At 30.0% G+C, this 20,214-nt stretch overlaps 1 protein-coding gene and 1 pseudogene across 1 annotated transcript; both read left to right on the top strand.

The window, feature by feature from the left end:
- The first annotated feature begins 584 nt into the window (after nt 1-584).
- On the top strand, nt 585-1,711 carry LOC124834479 (F-box/kelch-repeat protein At3g23880-like; annotated as a pseudogene).
- Nucleotides 1,712-4,767: 3,056 nt separating this feature from the next.
- Nucleotides 4,768-5,559, top strand: LOC124834480 (F-box/kelch-repeat protein At3g23880-like). The gene has a single exon (XM_047309180.1). The coding sequence runs from the start codon at nt 4,768-4,770 to the stop codon at nt 5,557-5,559; it is 792 nt and encodes a 263-aa protein (XP_047165136.1).
- Nucleotides 5,560-20,214: the final 14,655 nt, after the last annotated feature.

The raw sequence follows: 20,214 nt of genomic DNA, 5'->3' as shown, positions 1-20,214 counted from the left end.
GTCAAAATGAGTTGTAACCCGCGAGCCAACCCAGCTTATCAAGAGTTTGAGCCAGATTGAATTTGAAAAAAATGTAATTTTTTTATGCGAAGTAGTTTTCAATCCGGCTCACTTAGAACTCGGCTCACCGGGTTAAACCTGTAGTGAGCCGGGTTGGCTCACCAACCCACATAATTTTATTTATTTATTTATTATTTTGTGTTTCAATATTATTAGTTAGCAATTATTTTATTACATTGTAGATGGTAATAAAAAAGAAATGTTTGAAGAGAGAAAAATATTATAGATTTATCTGTTTAAGACTCTAATATTATAAATGGAAGTGATAGAAAAATTATCAATATTAAAATTTTAATTATTCGCTTTTTGTACATATTTTGAGATTTGTATGATATTTTTTTAATTGTCTTTAGAATTTAACATTAGTAACGTTTATTTAGATTTAAAATAAAAAATTATAATTTTTTTATTTAAAAAAAAAAGTGAATTAAGTCGTTTAACCCGTAACTCAAATAAACTATATATTGTAAACTATATATTAGGGTTGCGACAGCCGATCTCACAGGATTTTGGAAGAAAGATCAATGGCAATTTCTTCTGGTAGAATACTCCTTGATGAACTCATACTGGAAATTCTGTCATGGCTTCCTGTGACGAGTCTCATGCGATTCAGGTGCGTTTCAAAGACATGGAAATTTCTTATATCCGATCCTTACTTGGTGAAATTGCACCTTGAAAGGTCTTTCAGAAACCCACAAATCCTCTTACTGACGACACAGAAATTCAAGAGTCAATGTTTCTCTGCTCGTTTATGCTATCTACCTTGTTTAATCCAAAAGCCTGCACGCTCTTCTTGTGGTCGTATCTTGCGATGCCCCAAACCCTATAAATATTTATTGGGTTCTTGCAATGGTTTGCTTTCTCTACATCACTCTCTTTCCACAAAGGAGTATGTAGAGCACTGGGTCTGCTTTTGGAACCCTGCCACCAAAATTTGCTCCAAACCTTCACCAAGACTGCGTCTCGGCACTGATGTTCGCCATGATATGAATTTTGGGTTTGGGTACGATGATAGGAGGGAAGTTACAAGGTGGTAGCAATGGTTGTGAAATTTCGTACACGTCAAACGAGTGTGTGGGTTTACTCCATGAGTGACGTATGTTGGAGACGTTCTTTAATGACCTATCCGATGACTTTTTTCACTCTTGACAGTAATGGATACTCTCTGAATGGCACTGTTAACTGGATAGGAGCTTCTTTGGGAGAATCGAGAACTAAGAAGCTACAAATATTTTCCTATGATCTAAATAACGATACTTTCAGATGTTTGTCGGTGCCTGAATTCGTCCCCATAGATTTTGCTTTTCTTTCTATGGGAGTTTTCAATGGTTGTCTTTGTGTTTCTTTAGAGAAAGGGAAGACAGTCTTTGTTGTATTGGCATTGAAGGACGTTCGAGACGAAAGATCTTGGAGTCGATTGGTGAGTGTAAGTTATGAAACTCTGAATATCTCTCCTTATTACTATAAGGTGCGGAATTTGTGCATGTGGGGTGATCTTTTGTTTGTCGCATATTCAAATGGGGGTGCTTCCAATATCATTATCTCTAATTTGAAGGAGAATAAAGTAGAACGTACTCAAACTTACTACAAGAAATTTCTCTATTACATCTTCTCGTGTCACTATGTTCCAAGCTTGATTTTGCCTATTTGAGACATTTATTTATGTTAAATTAAGGTAGTGGTTTCAGAACTTTTTCAAAGGTATGGACATAATTTTGGTATTTCCTTAGTTTGATTTGTTCCATGATTGTTTCACTATTAATAAAATTTCGTTTCTGCATTGATTTTGGCTGAAAAAAATTAAACTTATGTACATTGTCAAAATTGTTTCCAGTGAGCTAGAATTTTCTAATCCAAGGTTCAAAATTGTCATGGTGTTTCTGTCTTATTTGTGTAAATGGAGAAGAAAAGGAGTGAAAGTAGAATGGTGAAGTTGATAATGAAGATTATTAAAGTGAAAGTGCTTGAGAAACCAGATATGTAATTTATCTTTTGATTTTATCTAACCGATGTCTTTCTTATTGCATTTCTTGAATTCTAAATCATTTTTTAATTTCCACTATGTTGACTTTATTTTAATTTCCTATATATGTAACGCTTATTTTCTTAACTTTGTCCTTAATATCTTCATCTTTTGATGCAGATACTTGCCTTATTCTTTTTACGTATTTATTCCTCTATCTTTTGATGTCCTTATAACAAAAATGTTATGTTATGGATATTATGTTTAAGATGATATTATTTAAAAATGTATTTCAACCTTAAATAAATATGTTGATATGGTCAATCATCATTGTATTATTTTTTTAAAAAATTTTGTTTGACAATATGTTTCAACACCAATCCGTTAAGATAATATATTGTTAAAATTTATCAGTGTTATCTATTTTGGAGATTAAAGTTCTACTATAATTTTATTCTTAAAGAAAATTAAAAAATTTGAAAGAAAAAAAAATTCAAATTATCTCTTATCTTAAATCATAAATTGTATGAAACTACAGCAAGAACAAAGTTAGGGAAAAGAAAATGAGTGTGCAACAGAGTCTTCAAGCAAAGTTGACCGATTTCAAGAAATACAATTATAACATTTTAATAATTTTGTCTCAACAATCTTCAAAAGTTGATTGTAACTCATTTAGAACACACTACAATACAGTCAAAGCCCTCAGAATAATTGTGATTATTATTTCACTATAAGAAAATTCTTAAATAATAATCAATTTTAATAACTAAAAATATCTTTAGAGATTAACTTAAAAATTAATTTTTCAATTAAAGATTAATTCTTTTGATAATCAAAATTTTAATAATTAATGATAATAATTAATTAGAAACTAATTTATAATAAAAACTACTTTAACTATAAATTTAAATAGTTATTATAATATTTTGAAACTATTTTAATTATTAATAATTTTTAGTTTATAAATTTATCATTATAGTCATTAATTATTTTTTATCAATAAAATTAGTTATTATTTAAGAATTTTCTTTATAAATAAAATTTTTCCACAATTGAAAACTTTGACTCAAATTTTCAGTAATTTTCTAAAACTCCACTAATGTAGAATTTATCTCTACCAGGTGTATGGTTAAGAAGAGTGGGTGAGTTGATATATTCAGTAATTTAGGCATAAAATCTTTTCGTATAAATTCTTTTTATAGTAATATAAAACGAGATTAAAGATTCATTAAATATGATAAAAGGGCTTCTAATAACCTAAAGGATATATTTCCAATTTTATAGTATAATTAGATGTCAAAATTATGAAAAAAAAAACTTTTTTGTTGAATGTGTTAATTAGTTTTTTTTTTACATTAATTAAATTTCAAATAAAATGAAATAAAAAGGTTAAAATTTCTAATTTATTCAATTTCTAAGTGTAAAAGTTGGCATGTTCTTAACTAGTAAATTAAGTTGAGCAAACTAAAAAAAAAAAGGAAGATGTAAGCTTTTCAATTATGGTGACTATATTTTTACCTTAAAAAGAAAATGACGATTATCATTAATACTAAGTCACGCATTTTCGCTTTGACTACGGGTTTTGAGGAATTCTTCGTTACCTTTTCTATAGCAATAATTTTTTTAACCTTAAAAAAATGTTTGAAATATTAACGTCTTAATTATTAAATAAACACACAAATATTATTGTATTAATGTCGATTACACACGAGAAGGAGTGATGTTTTAAAAAAAAAATGTGACGATGTTACGTATGCATACACTTTTATTTAAGTAATTTAAAATTTAATTATCATGTATATTAATTTTAAATTTAATATTTTTTAATACATATTTATTTATATAATTTATTTATTTTATATTTTTTCCTTTTAAACATGATATATTATTTTAAATGTTTAAAGTTTTAGCTTTCAAGTTATCATATAAATTAGTTAGTTTATAAGAGAATAAAGAAGTTGGAAAAATACATACCCATTTTTTAAAGATATAAGATATTATATTAAATTTCTTTTACATTAAAAATAATACATGAGTTTTTGAATATTTTATTTTTTTACAATTAAAATAATGAATATAATTAAAAAAATGAGTTAAATATATTTTTGTCTCTCAACTTTTAATAAAAATTGAAATTAGTTTTTTTCAAAATTTAATTTAATTTAATCTCAAAATTTTTGTAAACCATGAAGTTAATTATTTTAACTAAATTTTTATTAAATTTATTGACGTTTTAAAAAATTTGAATTTAGTAATCGCTATTTTGACATATTTTTATATAAAACTGACAATTTTTTTTTCTTTTTTATTTTTTCATTATAATGATAGTTTCTTAAATAGTTTTAAATATTTGTAAAAATCAAATATATTTTGAATATTTTATATTAAACTGGCAGATTTTTTTATCTTTTTTTTTGCCTTATAATTATAGTTTCTTAAATAGTTTTAAATATTTAAAACAACCAAATATATTTTGAGTCTTTTATATAAAACTGACAGATTTTTTTTCTCTTTTAATTTTTTCATTATAGTTATAGTTTCTTAAATAGTTTTAAATATTTATAACAACCAAATATATTTTAAAATATTAAATTATAAAAAAAATAATTAAAAAAGATATTATAATAAAAAATTAAAATAAACTTTAATTCAAGCATTTCAGAGGAACAGATTCAAGCATGGTATCTATTCTTATATGTTGGGGTTGCCACAGCCGATCTCACATGATTTTGAAAGAAAGACCGATGACGATTTCTTCTGCTGGAATACTCCCTCATGAAATCATACTGGAAATTGTGTCATGGCTTCCTATGACGAGTCTCGTGCGATTCAGGTGCTTTTCAAAGACATGGAAATTTCTTATATCCGATCCTTACTTGGTGAAATTGCACCTTGAAAGGTCTTCCAGAAACCCACAAATCCTCTTACTGGCCAGACAGAGATACAAGAGTCAATGTTTCATGGCTCGTTTACGCTCTTTACCTTGTTTAATCCAAAAGCCTGCACCATCTTCTTGTGGTCGTATCTTGCGATGTCCCAAACCCTATAAATATTTATTCGGTTCTTGCAATGGTTTGCTTTCTCTACATCACTCTCTTTCAACAAATGAGTGTGAAGAGCACTGGGTCTGCTTTTGGAACCCCGCCACCAAGATTTGCTCCAGACCTTCACCAAGCTTGCGTCTTAATTATGGCATTGGTGTTCAATATGATATAAATTTTGGGTTTGGGTACGATGATCGGAGGGACAGTTACAAGGTGGTGGCAATGGTTTTGGATTGCAGTACACAACGAACGAGTGTGTGGGTTTACTGCATGGGTGACGTATGCTGGAGACGTACTATAACGACCTCTCCAGCTTTTCTCACTTTTGAAAATAATGGATACTCTCTGAATGGTACTGTTAACTGGATAGGATATTCTTTTGAAGAATCGAAATTTGAGGAGCCACAAATATTTTTGTACGATCTAAAGAACGATAGTTGCAGATATTTGTTGGTGCCTGAAACTAAAGCTTCTGATTTTACTTCTATGTGAGTTTTGAATGGTTGTCTCTGTGTTTCTTTTGATGAACGGATGACAGTCTTTGTTGTATTGACATTGAAGGACGTTCGAGAGGAAAGATCTTGGAGTCGGTTGGTGAGTGTAAGTTATGAAATTCTGAATATCTCTCCTTATTACGATTTCCTGCGGATTTTGTGCATGTGGGGTGATCTTCTGTTTCTCGCATATTCAGAGATTGGGGCTTATAATATCATTATCTTTAATTTGAAGGAGAATAAGGTAGAACGTACTGAAGGTTACTACAACAAAGTTTTCAGTCTCATCTTCTCGTGTCACTATGCTCCAAGCTTGATTTTGCCTATTTGAGACATTTATTTATGTTCAATTATGGTAGTGGTTTCAGAATTTATTTATTTTGATTTTCTCTGTAACCATTATTTTCTTAACCTTTTGTTTATTATAAACACAGCAGATAGCGTCACCACTACCACTGCTAAGAAATTAGTCTCCTACTCTTTATTTAATTAACTTTATTTATTTACTCTTTTTTTTTCTGAAACCCTAAATCCCCACCACCCCAAGTCTCCCACTCTCTGTTTTAGTTTTCAGATCCGTTTGTTTCTCATCCCCTACTCTCACTTCCAAATCTGTTTCTTCTCATCCCCCGACTCTCACTTTCTCTCCTTCTCCATATCCGTTTGCACTTCTTCTCCATTTTTGTTTTGGTTCATAGTGCAGTGGCTTTCGTGGTGCAGTGGTCATTCGACGGGTAATGTGGTTGTGTGTGTGGAGGTGCATTCTTATAAGAGAACCATTAATAGTACGTTAATGAAGTAGGTGGATGTGGGTGAAAATTTACTACGGTAAAAAAATATTATTGAAGGGACAAAAAAGATATGGAGAGGTGTAGGGAACATTTGGTGGTGATGGAGGGAGCAATATTCTTGAAAGAAATACAATTATAACATTTTAAAAATTTTGTCTCAACAATCCTCAAATTTATGATAAAGTGATATCTTTTAGAGAAAATAAGATCTTGTAACTCATTTAGAACACACTATAATACAATCAAAGAGTCGTATGATAATTGATCTATGATTGATTTAAGAACAAAATTTTAGATGCAAGTTTAATTTAGCATAATTGTGATTATTAATTATTTCACTATAAGAAATTTTTTAAATAATAATCAATTTTAATAACTAAAAATATATTTAGAGATTAAATTAAAAATTAATTTTTCAATTAAAGATTAATTCTTTTGATAATCAAAACTTTAATAATTAATTTAGAAACTAATTTATAATAAAAAAAATATTTTAATTATAAATTTACATAGTAATTATAATTTTTTAAAACTATTTTAATTATAAATATTTTTTAGTTTATAAATTTATCATTATAGTCATTAATTATTTTTTATCACTAAAATTAGTCATTAAAATGTATCATTATAGTCATCAATCCTCAACTGCACACATACAACCAGAAGAGTGCCATATTCATAACCCAACTCATTTTCCTGTTTATATTGTGCATAAAATAGAAACTAAAAAGACTATTCACATAAAACAACCATAGTTTATTTCGAAAGAAAAAAAAATAATAGTCATTCAAACATAAATTAGATGAAACAATTATGTGGTCCACATTACACAATTCAAAGCATCTAGTAATAAAGGGGTGCAGGAAGTAAAAGCCCTCCATAAGATGAGAATGGTGAATAAAAAATAATTTTTGAATAGTAAAAATGAATAGTAAAAATGAATAGTAAAAATGAATAGTAAAAATTTTTGGCTATAAATAGCCAAGGGGGAGGCTGAAAACTTGCACCAAAATTCTAGAAATTTTGTGAGAGAAGAGAGTTGGAGGAAATTCTAGTTGAAGAGGGGAAATTCTGGAAGTTTTCGGAGAACGGTTTCAGAGGAGGAAACTAAGTCTGGGGAGCTAACTTTGAGTATTTCATTTTGTATTATCTTGAGTCTTGAATATGCTATATTTTGCTTTTGTCTTATCTTAAATCTTGAATATGAAGTATTTTGTTTCTATATGATCTTCAATTTTGAATGAGAACATGCTTCTGTGTTTAGATCCAAGTGTGATAGTTGTAAAATGTGATGTTGATTATGTTATGCCATTTGTATGTTATTAGTTGTTTATTTTTGTATTTTTGGGATGGATTAGAAGTTGTCTAACCGACTCTGCCATATTCAACTTCTTGTTTCCCCAAACTTTTATTTGTTTTTCCTGATTTATTTTATTGTATTTTTGGAAGGATTAGAAGTTGTCTAACCGGCTCTGCCAGATTCAACTTCTTATTTCCCCAAACTTTTATTTGCTTTCCTTATTTATTTTATTGCATTTTTGGAAGGATTAGTAGTTGTCTAACCGGCTCTGCCAGATTCAACTTCTTATTTCCCCAAACTTTTATTGCTTTACTTATTTATTTTTATTGCATTTTTGGAAGGATTAGAAGTTGTCTAACCGGCTCTGCCAGACTCAACTTCTTGTTTCCCCAAACTATTTATTGCTTTACTTATTTATTTTATTGCATTTTTGGAAGGATTAGAAGTTGTCTAACCGGCTCTGCCAGATTCAACTTCTTATTTCCCCAGACATGTTATTGTTCTTGTTATTTAATTATATTGTATTTTTGGATGGATTGGAAGTTGTCTAACCGGCTCTGCCAGATTCAACTTCTTGTTTCCCCAAAAATTTTTATATTAAGATTATTTTTATGATTGTCAAATATTGTATTCTTCTATGACCATTTATAGTAATATTTTATTATATTTAATTTGTTTATAATTATCTTGTATGAATTCTATTATGAATGTTTATTGTGATGTTTGATATGAAATTATGCATTTGAAATATAGTATGAGTCTCAGGGAGAGACTCTATAATGGTATGGTATTAGTGTATATGTTGATGTTGAGGGTCCTGTTGTTGGTGGTGATCCTAAAGCTCTAATAATTTTCCAGTCTCAATTAGAGAAGGATGTGTTATGTGGTGAGAGTAGTAGGAGGTCCTAGTCTATGTTTATAGACATTAATGGATTAACCTTGTGGGTGATATGATATATTCTATTTGGCCAAAAATTTTATTGTAGAAATCACCACAAGTGCATGACCACCCGAGACTTCCATCAACATTATATCCGGATAATAGAGTCTAGTATGATAATTGCATCTTACTAGAATTTATGGTGAATGTATTACGTATAATAATAGTGTCATGCTTTTCTTTGAATTTTGCATGGTAGCTCACCCTTACTTGTTTGTGTCATTTCTCTGTTCACACAGAGAATTATTGTTATTACGATTTATAATATGAGTTCGTAGGATAAATCCACAACTCTTAGGTCGTCTTAAGGACGAATCGCTCTGATACCACTAAATGTAACACCCCAAAATATAAAACATCTCACACCAATTATTTCATTAATAATATAAATATTTTACATTATTACAATCATCCATTTATGAGTAAAATGGTTCACACTGGAAATACATTATATTTTTACACATAAATAAAACACTCTTAATTTTATTTTTTCTTCTTAAAATACTCTTCATTTTTCTGCTGCTTCCTCCTTCACTTGAATTGGTTCAGACGTCGTTCCCTCATCTACTCCCGTATAACAAAAACATTATACGATCATCACGATCATCGCAAAAATAAGATTTTTCCGGCACAAACAAACAAGTAAGGGTGAGCTACCATGCAAAATTCAAAGAAAAGCATGACACTATTATTATACGTAATACATTCACCATAAATTCTTGTAAGATGCAATTATCATACTAGACTCTATTATCCGGATATAATGTTGATGGAAGTCTCGGGTGGTCATGCACTTGTGGTGATTTCAACAACAAAATTTTTGGCCAAATATAATATATCATATCACCCACAAGGTTAATCCATAATGTCTATAAACATAGACTAGGACCTCCTACTACTCTCACCACATAACACATCCTTCTCTAATTGAGACTGGAAAATTATTAGAGTTTTAGGATTACCACCAACAACAGGACCCTCAACATCAACATATACACTAATACCATACCATTATAGAGTCTCTCCCCGAGACTCATACTATATTTCAAATGCATAATTTCATATCAAACATCACAATATACATTCATAATAGAATTCATACAAGATAATTATAAACAAATTAACAATAATAAAATATTACTATAAATGGTCAGAGAAGAATAAAGTATTTGACAATCATAAAAAATAATCCCAATATAAAAATTCTTGGGAAAACAAGAAGTTGAATCTGGCAGAGCCGGTTAGACAATTTCTAATCCTTCCAGAAATACAATATAATTAAATAATAAGAACAATAACAGGTCTGGAGAAATAAGAAGTTGGCATGTGTTAATTAGTTTTTTTTTTACATTAATTAAATTTCAAATAAAATGAAATAAAAAGGTTAAAATTTCTAATTTATTCAATTTCTAAGTGTAAAAGTTGGCATGTTCTTAACTAGTAAATTAAGTTGAGCAAACTAAAAAAAAAAAGGAAGATGTAAGCTTTTCAATTATGGTGACTATATTTTTACCTTAAAAAGAAAATGACGATTATCATTAATACTAAGTCACGCATTTTCGCTTTGACTACGGGTTTTGAGGAATTCTTCGTTACCTTTTCTATAGCAATAGAAGGAGTGATGTTTTAAAAAAAAATAAAAAATTAAAATAAACTTTAATTCAATTTCTGTATAAAAACACTTAGAATAAGTAATATTTTTTTAAATTAAAATAATTTATTGGCCAATTTTATTTTCTAAGTGACTATGTTTTTATTTTAACCCGTTTTTTATCTAATCTTTTTTGTATATTAATATTTTTTAAAACTAAAATAACTATTTATAATAAAACATTATCTACAAAATAAATAAAAATTGTCATTTATGGTAAAAATTATTTATATTTACTTTTATAATTATAATTTTATAATATCATAATATATTTGAATTTTTCAAATTAATAAAAAAAATCAACCATTTAAATTATTTTTATTTTTGAAATTTGATATTGTTCTGTAATAATATTAACTTGATTTGGTAAATCGAGGTATCAGTGAATATAAATAAAAAATTTATTGTTTGTTTTTTTGGTGTAGTCGTTGAATTTTAGAACCAATTATGTATTCGAAAAAGGTAATTGGAGTGTAAAATTCACTTGGCATTATCATATTATCATATATAAAGATACACATTAGATTTTAAATTTTGGTGACTACATCACTAACAAACACACACTTGATTCTATATGTTTCGGTTCACTAATATAGAGGTGTGTTTTCAGGTTTGGGGGGAGGGGAGAAAATAGTTGATTAGTGGGAGGTTCCTGGACCCTCGAAGTGCAAGTGGTGTGTCTGTAAAAGAATTTCTGAAACTTCTATACGCAATTCTCAGTTCCTTTGTTTGAGTTTCTGATCTAGTTTCTATAAGACATCATCAAATGTAATTGTATATTTTTAAAAGATTAAGCAATCTGAAGATTCTTTATCACACGAAGACTGAGATTTTCATTAATAAAAGAGATTGTAGTACATCACATTTCTTAACTTGACTAAAAACTCAGAAGCACAACAATAAACAAACTCAAACATTACAAAGAAAACAAACACAACATATAGGAAACGCTCAACTGTAGAAAATGAATAATTTTACTTAATAGGAGCTGAGCAATTTGCAGCTCTAGATTTTGAAAAAGTTCAACCTTCTTTTGTTGTCCTCTGAGCTTCAGCAAGAGACTTGAGCCTTGAAAGCAAGAGTTTCCCAAAAGAACAATATTCACCTTGATTTTCTTCCCTGACATTTTTCATTGGAACATCAAGTGCAGGACCATAGTCCTCAAAAGCCCAACCATTGTCATATTTTTCCATACTCATTTTATGAAAGGTGCATCGTTGATGCAACTAGTACCACTTAACTTTTGTGATGTTTCTCCATCCAAGAAGCCGTCAAAATGCTCAAGATCTTCAGAGATAAACATAGCATAAGGAAACTTATAATCTGGAAATCCTTTTGCCTTAAGCATGATGCCACAGATAACACAAGACTAATTTTCCCTAATTTTCCTCTTAAGTGCATAATGAAAAATCAAATTAACTTCGTTTAAAAGATCATGATTGCTCCCTCTTGGTTTAAGATGCCAAGCTATAATGAAAGTCAATATTTTGTCATCAACTTCCAGCATCAAAACCTTTGAACCTTGAATTAGGATCTCTAAAGCAAGATTTACAAACCTTCAGCTTGTTAAAACCTGCAATAGTTGAAATACTTTTTTCACAAACATCTGAGTCCGTTTAGATAAACCAGCAGTAGCACCTCAAATTGAGTCCTCAAAAATAATGTCCACACCTTTTACTTTGGACTTAAGTATAATTCCATAAATTGTCATATTAGTATAAAAGACCTGACACGATCAGGATAATACTTATCATCTAATGCAAGAAATAGAGACTATTTGTAGTCTTATTTTCTATATGGAGATCTTTTACTTGACTAGTGTAGACAACAAACTCTCTATTGTGAAAAAACTTGATTTCACCTCTTCTTGTTGTTTTCATGCAATCTACAATACAATTTATATTTCTACAATTTTGTCTCTTGTACTCAAATCAGACAAAAACGGCTAACTCATGAACTACCTAGACTCCAATGGCTAATACATTTAAGTTTATATCAAACCCAACAACTAGGTCCCTCAATTTTTTCCTTACTTTCATTGAGAAGGGTTTTCCACATAAAAATTGTTACTATTCTTCTTCTTTTCTATTCTTATTTTTATTTCCACATAGTGCCTATTTTTCATTTGCAGAGGAGGGAATACCATATGTTAATCCCTCAACAGTATATGTGTGTTGTCCTTATGTTTTGTATTTTAGGCTCTAGCTTTTTAGGAATGTCTGTTTCCTAGTTAAGTCTGGTGTTTATGCTTCATGATATCAATCATAATATATTGACAAAGTAAGATTTTTTTACATTGTCATTCAATCACAAATTGTTATAGGATAAGTTTGTTAACTTTTGCAATTACTATTTACAAGTTCATATTTACCATCTTTTCTAATAGTGTACAATGATTAAACTCTGGACTAAAAGTGAAAACTAACTAAACCAAGTTAATTCTGAGAGTGACAAATTTGAATTGAAAATGTTGAGGGAATAAAAATAGATGAAAATGACCTGGATTGACATTTTGTGTTACTTATTATGATCCAGGTTAGAGAGTGGGTTGATAGCATTTCCAGAGATTGGAGGTTCAAGAGAATAATCCCTGCTCACTTTGCTGGTCCAATAAGTGCAAGCAGGTCTGATTTTAGGGCTGCATTTGCATTTCTGGATGAGTTTCTGGTGGAAAGCAATGCTGCATGGCCTTCACTGTCCCTTCTCTTCTCATCAATCATGGGAAAAGCAGCCAGCTATTTTCCTCCAGATGACATGAGGACCCTTTCATCCCTTGACCAGTTTTTGGTGTCTGTTGGAGCTGTGAAGAAAACTGTTTCAGGAAGGAAAAGGTGAGAGTGAAAGAGAGAGAGAGAGAGGTGCATCACAACTTGTTAACTTTGCAAATGTAAAATTAGTATAATTTTGTTGCAGGGGGAGTTTGATCCTTAAAGATGTAAATGTTGTTTGACATTGATTGATTATACAAATAGAGAAGATAATTTGCATGAAAAAAGATCTGAGAGATATGTGAAAGGTTATTTAGAGTTAGTAACTTAAATTGAGTTGGAAATCCCACATTTCTTAAAAATATTAGGTACATTGAGTAAGGGGAACCATATATAGCTTGAAAAATCTCCAAGTTTGGTGTCTTGATATTTTAGTTTGAATGAGGTATTTTAATTTTTTTGAGTTTGTTCATAAACATAAGGTTGTGCATTTTATTTTAGAAAATTGTTGTAATGTAATGTAAAAATATGGTTAGGTTACAGTGATGTTAAAGAACAAATGGAATCCACATTCAAAACAAAGTATTATGAGAAAAATAATTACATAATTGAAAATGACCATGAGCTTGATGAATGAATCTGTAAGTTACACAAAATTGAGTGTTCTTAACCTTTTTCACAATTTATAAATTTTGATTATATAAAGATTGGTTGAGATTATGAAAATGTGAAGGATGGAGACTGTGTAACAAATTTTCAAGTTAGAGGGTGTGATGTTAGTGTTTCTTTTTATAATAACAATAATAATTTATAGATTGGATGATAATTTATTTTGTCCACAAAATATTGTATGTTATGATAATAAAAAGAATCAATTAACAAATATTATAGCATTAAAATTCAATTAGCTTTGATAATGACATATTTTTACGTTCCTTAACCTTTTAGCAATGATGTATCAAACAAAACAAATAAAAATAAACACCAAAGGACATGTTCTTGTTTTCAAATTTTACTAAACAACATTGTTTTAATTTTTTTTGGCACCTGGTCGATTTATTATGAACTTGGAATATTAGTAAAACGTGTGAAAATTACAATAAATTGATGGTAAAGTATTTTGAAAAGATTAGGGGACAAAATTTGGGGAACGATCAGTGAAAAAAAAAATGTGCCGTGCTAAACTTAAGGGTTAAATAGTATATAATTTATGAACTAATTTAACTATTTGGTAATTTAAGTGTTGTAACGAAGAATAAAAGGATTAACAAGATTTGCTTGCTAACTCTTGTTGTATAGTTTTTTTCTTCTTAGTACCTACAACTCTATAACTATGTGGGTGCAGGAAGCAAAATCCTATGAGTTTTCTACTGGACTTTTACTTCCTACACTCCACAATTTTTTGCCCACCTCTCAAACTTTCAAAATGACCACTTTATCTTTCAAAAAAGTAACTTTAAAATGACATATTTCGGAAGCTTTTCAAAACAAGTTTTTTTTTTTTAATTTTCAAAACAACATTTCCAAAACGAAATTTTTGAAAGAAAATTTCTAAAACATGATTTCTGAAATATAATGTTATGAAACGTGTCCCCGAAATAAATTTTTCAGAACGAAATTTTCGAAAAAGAAATGTCAAAACTCATAAAATGTCTTTCCTAATGGATTTTTCTAAGGGGAATATTAATTAGTACCATATTAAGGTATAATTAATTATATTTGATTATGTTATGTTGAAATCTAAAATAATTAACTCTAGTAATCAAAATAATATAGACTTATGTTATGTTGAAATCTAGAATAATTAATTCTTGTAATCAAAATAATATAAACTTATACAGAAGTTTATTTCATTGTATTTATATTGAAATCTAGAGTAATTAACTTCATAAATTAAAAGATAAAAGTACCCTTTAAATGTTTTTTTTTTTTATAAATTCTTTTAGATGTTTGGCACTTTATTATTTTATTAATTTAATTTTTTTAAGTTTAATTATATTTTAATTTTTAACAACATTAGAATGAAAAGAAAAGCGGTTAAATAAAAAGAACTTAAAATTATTTACTAATTAATTTTGTTTGTGTATCAAATAAATTACCAAATACAGTTTACAACATTTATAAAAAAATTTGTACTTTAAATAAAATAAAACTACATTAATAATTGTTGATATAAAAATTCATGTCACAATTAATTATGAACTTTTGTAAATTTCAATGTATATTAGTTATTCTTAATCAGTGAACACTGATTAGCCGGACCCTCTTTCTAAATGCTCATACGTTAAAACATGTTTAAGAAAAAGCTTTCCATAATACAAAAAATACATCATGCAAAAATGAGTTTTTTTTTTTCATTTTTCCTCTTCTTCTTTCTCTCTGGAATGTTCTTTCTCTCTTCTTCCTCAGTGCCAGCGGTGCGACAGTGACGGTGGTGGATGCGGTAGCAATGGTGTGATACTATGACGGAGGCGTTTGAGTCTTTTCCTATGGAGTGTAATTAGTAATAATAGGGGTACAGAAAGTAAACGTCTATTTGCTACCACCAAATTTTTTTGGGTCGTATATTTCAAGTAATTTGTTTTTTATTATAATTAAAATATTATTCCACTCAAATTAAGTACCTATCATTAACCTTTCCTTTCTATACTCACATCTTCTTAGTTCGTTCTCAAATAGTAATCAAAGGATGAAAATCAAAGAAAATAGACTAAAATAACTCTTATTAAAGTTTTGTTAGTTGATGTATCTCAAGAAAAGAAATAATTTAGAAATATGGTGTTTAATAAAGGTGGGATTAAAGGGGAAGACTATGGGCAAAAGGGTTTGAACCTTGTTATTAAATCCCTAAGCATAATTATGACATTATGACAAAACCCCATACCAATGTCATGATGGTAAAAGAGTACTTTTTTTTGCTGTGGATCTTTTCACTTCTTTGTTATAATTGGTTTGGTGGAAAGTTTGTTTCAGAAATATAATTCTTGGGTATGTTTTTATTAGGAAGTTGAATTTATAGATGTTGAAAAGGAAACATCAAACATATATGTAGGGAGAATAGAGTAATGTTGTTGGCCACAAATATAGTCACTACTTATTATAATGCTCAAAATGTTGATGGCAAAATTAATAGTGGAGAATGGTAAAAAAAATGGTTGAAATTGAAAGAAAAAAAAATGTTAAAATAGCATTATTAAATTCACCACATAAAAAATATTATTCACTTTAAAACCTAAAACTTTTATTACAACTTTAATCTTAAAAAATGTTTTAAAAATAAATATAAAATATATATTTAAATTATTAATCTCAATTTCTAAACTATGTGAAACTATTAATATATAGAAAGATTATTAACATGATTTATATAATATTTAAAAATTAAAATTACACACAATTATCATCTAAAACACCCAAATTATGACATCTAAAACATTCTAATTAGAAATGTATTAGAAAAGCACACTTGCAATCCAATAGGTAATAACTAAAACTTGAAAGGATTAAAATTACACCCCAAATGTAAAGAATGAAAAGAGTGTAATCCATGCAAATATAAACATAAAAAATAAGATTTCTCTTAAAAGACAAAGTTAATCATAACTTTCAAGTAGCATGGCCTAACTATAGATAACATTAGATTATGAGAGTGGTTAGAAGGCTATGGCCCAAATCAGGTTGTCATAGAATCTAAGTGGAAAATTTAAGAGAAATATAAAATAATAGAGAAGAATAATATATTATTTCTTGGTTTTGCTTACAGAAAAAAAAAAAATAGTGAATGATTCCACGTTATCCTCCAACATTAATATAATAGGCACGTGTTTGGTTGCACATCTTATATCTCATTGTTTAAATCACATCAAATAAGAAAAATAATAGAGAAGTTACAAATAGTACCTTCTTTTGGTGTGTAGACAGAGTTTTGAAACCCTAATCTTTTACAAGTTTCGTTAGACTTGTTTGTTTTTGTGAAATTACACATTTCAAATTATTTACATCCCTGACCAATTCATTATGCAATTTTGCCCTAGAATAGTGACATGGTCAATTCCTTTTTCTTTTGTTTTTTTGTTTAATATTCTCTTTTGGTCCCCACTTTTGTTCCATAATCTTAATTCAGTCCTCATTTTTAAAAGTGTTTGGAATATGTTCATAGTTACTAAAATTTGTGTCTAATTTGTCCTCACTTTCGTTGTATAATGATATTTTGACAATATTTTTTTGATAACATTTTAACATTATCTACGTGTCATTCTGTGATTGGTTCAAAATTATTACACAATCAATAATAATAATCATAAATACTAACATGAACCAATCATAGAATGACGCGTAGATGGTGTTAAAATGTTGTCAAAAAAATGTTGTCAAACTATCATTATCCAAATTTTTAATACATTGGAACAAGTATCAAATTAGACATACTATAATTATAATATGTTTGGAACAACCATGATTTTTTTTTTCCCACCAACATTATCATGGTTTTCTCAAAGTATAGTTTGAATGTACTATATACTGAAATTATCAATGGAAAATACTCAAAAAAAATTATTAGCTTTATTATTTTGTTAAAATCTTTATTGTGTTAAAATTAAAATTTATATAAACAAAAACCCTTTATTTATTATTTAAACAAATTAAAGAAATATCAATGGCAAAGAATTACATGTTTCCATGTTAAAATTAAAATTAAAATACACAAAAGTTTCTCATTTATTATTTTTGTGACTTCACAAAATGTCATGCATGTCCTACCTATATGACCAATTTAAAATTTTCATTTTAAAGTATTACAAGAGCAACAAAATTCAACATGTTTTTTGTAAGAACCTCATTTTCCATTCTCTCCGCCATCTCTCTACACCAACCTCTTCCTTCTCTCTTCCATTCTCTTCTCTGAACCGGTTGATCTCTGATTAGGTGGTGGAAGACAAGTTAGTGAAGAAATTCTTCCAGAGAAAAAGGAAGAAGAAGAAGATGCTGAATGAAAGGCCTCGAGTGGATGACAGAGAAATGGAAAACAAAGGAAATCAAATGCTTCAAGAGGTGAACGTTCGTCCTCGCCTGTAGCGAGCGTTCGTCTTCGTTTGTAGCGAGCGTTCGTCTTCGTTCGTAGCGAGCGTTCGTCCTCGTTTGTAGCGAGCGTTCGTCTTCGTCTGTAGCGAGCATTCGTCCTCGTCTGTAGCGAGCGTTCGTCTTCGTTTCTTAGCGAGCATTCGTCTTCGTTTGTTAGTGAACGTTCGTCCTTGTTCTGTGAGCGAGCGACCATCCTCATTTGTAGTAAGCGTTTGTCCTGTTTGATCACGGACGTCACTGTTTGATCACGGACGTCACCTGTTTGATCACGGGAGAGTGTCACTAAATGAGAAAAAAAAAGGAGAAAGGGAACCAGGGAAGGGGGGGAAACTCCACCAGAAAAGGATGGGAGGGAGAACCTCTGGTGGAAGATGAAGTTAGTGAAGAAAGTCTTCAAGAGGTAAGGGAAGCTAGATTACTTTCTTAAGATTTATTATGTGTTATGTGTATGGGTTGAATTATGCATGGTTTGGTTGTTTGGAAACTATGTTGTGTTGTTTGGAATTAATTTGGATGAGGGAGTTGGGTGGTCCGTTAGGTCATTTTGAAAGGAAGTGAGGTAGTGAAATTGGGTATTTGTGGCCTAAAACGAAATTGGGTTGTTGGGACAGTCTTAGCTGTTGTATTGTGACTTGTTTGAATCACTAAATGGATCAAAATAGGTGCAAAGTATTAGAATTGGATTTGGGTACCTAAGTTGGAGAAATTGGTGTTTTAGAGTTGAATTTGAGTCTTAATCATTTTAGAATGGTAGTAGGAATGTTTATAATCATTTAGGTAAGTTCAATTAAGTATAAAACAAGAATTAAGGGTGTTAGAAGTTGATAAAAATGGTTGAAAATGGTCAAGGAGATGTTCTGACTTCATTTTGCAGAATTCTGCAGAACGTCAAAAACTGACCGTTCGTCCATGTCTGATTTGGAGGATCGGTCATGTGCTGACTGAATTGACCGTTCGGTCAGATGTTGGTCTGGCGTTAAGTCACTTAACGTTCGTCCTTATTAGCGTTCGGTAGATGTTGGTCTGGCGTTAAGTCACTGACCGTTCGTCCTTAATAGAGATCGGTCATGTCATTAGTTTAGTAGCGTTCGTTCATTTATGGCTTAGTAGCGTTCGGTCGTGTGCAGCCTGAGTAACGATCGGTCATGTGGTGATTGAGCAGCGTTCGGTCAAATGTTGGCTTGGCGTTAAGTAACTTAACGATCGTCCTTAGTAGCATTCGTTCATGTGAAGGTTTAGTAACGATCGCTCATGTGCTGGTTGAGAGGCGTTCGGTCAATCTCAATAGTGTTGCCAAATAGTATTCTGCCATATAGTGTTCAACCAAACTTGTAGTGTTCGTTCAAGTGATGAATTAATAGCGTTCGGTCACTTTTATAGTGTTGGTAGTGTTCGGTCTTAGTAACGCTTGGTCTCGGTAGTGCTTATTCTGTGTGAGCGCTCGTCTTAATAGTGTTTGGCCAGGTAGCGTTCGGCAAAGCTCGTAGCGTTCAGTCTTATTGACGCTCGGTCTCAGTAGTACTCGTTGTGTACTAGCGTTCGTCCAAATAGTGTTCGTCTAGAGCTATTAGCGTTCGGCCAAGTTAAATAGCGTTCGGCCAAGCTCAATGGCGTTCGTTCACTTCTACATTCCTAGCGAACGTTCGGGTGTATGTATGCGTTATAATGTTAGTATTAAAGTGAAAGAGTATGTGATTCATAGTGATGTGGTTTTTCAAGTATGTTTGTGATATCATGATTTTTGTATATCTAGCTTACCCTTGCTTGTGTGTTTGTGGTTGCTTGGGTATGCTTTTCTTTTGCGATGATCATCCACTTGGGTGGGAGCAGATGGCGAGAAGGTTCGTTTGGAGGCAGCTTTGGAAGAAGATAGCGATGCTGCTGTTTAGTCTTCATAGGACTTTCTGAGTTATTCCCTGTATCTTGGAATACCTTTCCTTTCAAGTTTCCAACTTAAACCTTGATCGCGTTTAAGTTTTAAATTTCGACTCTTTAGGGATGATTGTAAATCCTAATTCTCTTAACTGCTTTCCTATATTATGTATGTGACGTCTTTATTATACATGCATGACGTATATAATTTGGGACGTTACATTTTTCACATCTAACCTAACTAATAAACTAGAAGATACACATTTTCTTTACACAATTAATCCTCCTAGTTGGAGGGTCACCTTGACT

The sequence above is a fragment of the Vigna umbellata genome, chromosome 8 (assembly GCF_029865625.1).
Source record: "Vigna umbellata cultivar VRB3 chromosome 8, Vumbellata_1.0, whole genome shotgun sequence".
Taxonomy (NCBI): domain Eukaryota; kingdom Viridiplantae; phylum Streptophyta; class Magnoliopsida; order Fabales; family Fabaceae; genus Vigna; species Vigna umbellata.
This window is presented reverse-complemented; position numbering and strand designations above follow the sequence as displayed.

Excerpts from the sequence above, each read along its gene's own strand:
- LOC124834480 (XM_047309180.1), top strand. The coding sequence starts at position 4,768 with ATGACGATTTCTTCTGCTGGAATACTCCCTCATGAAATCATACTGGAA.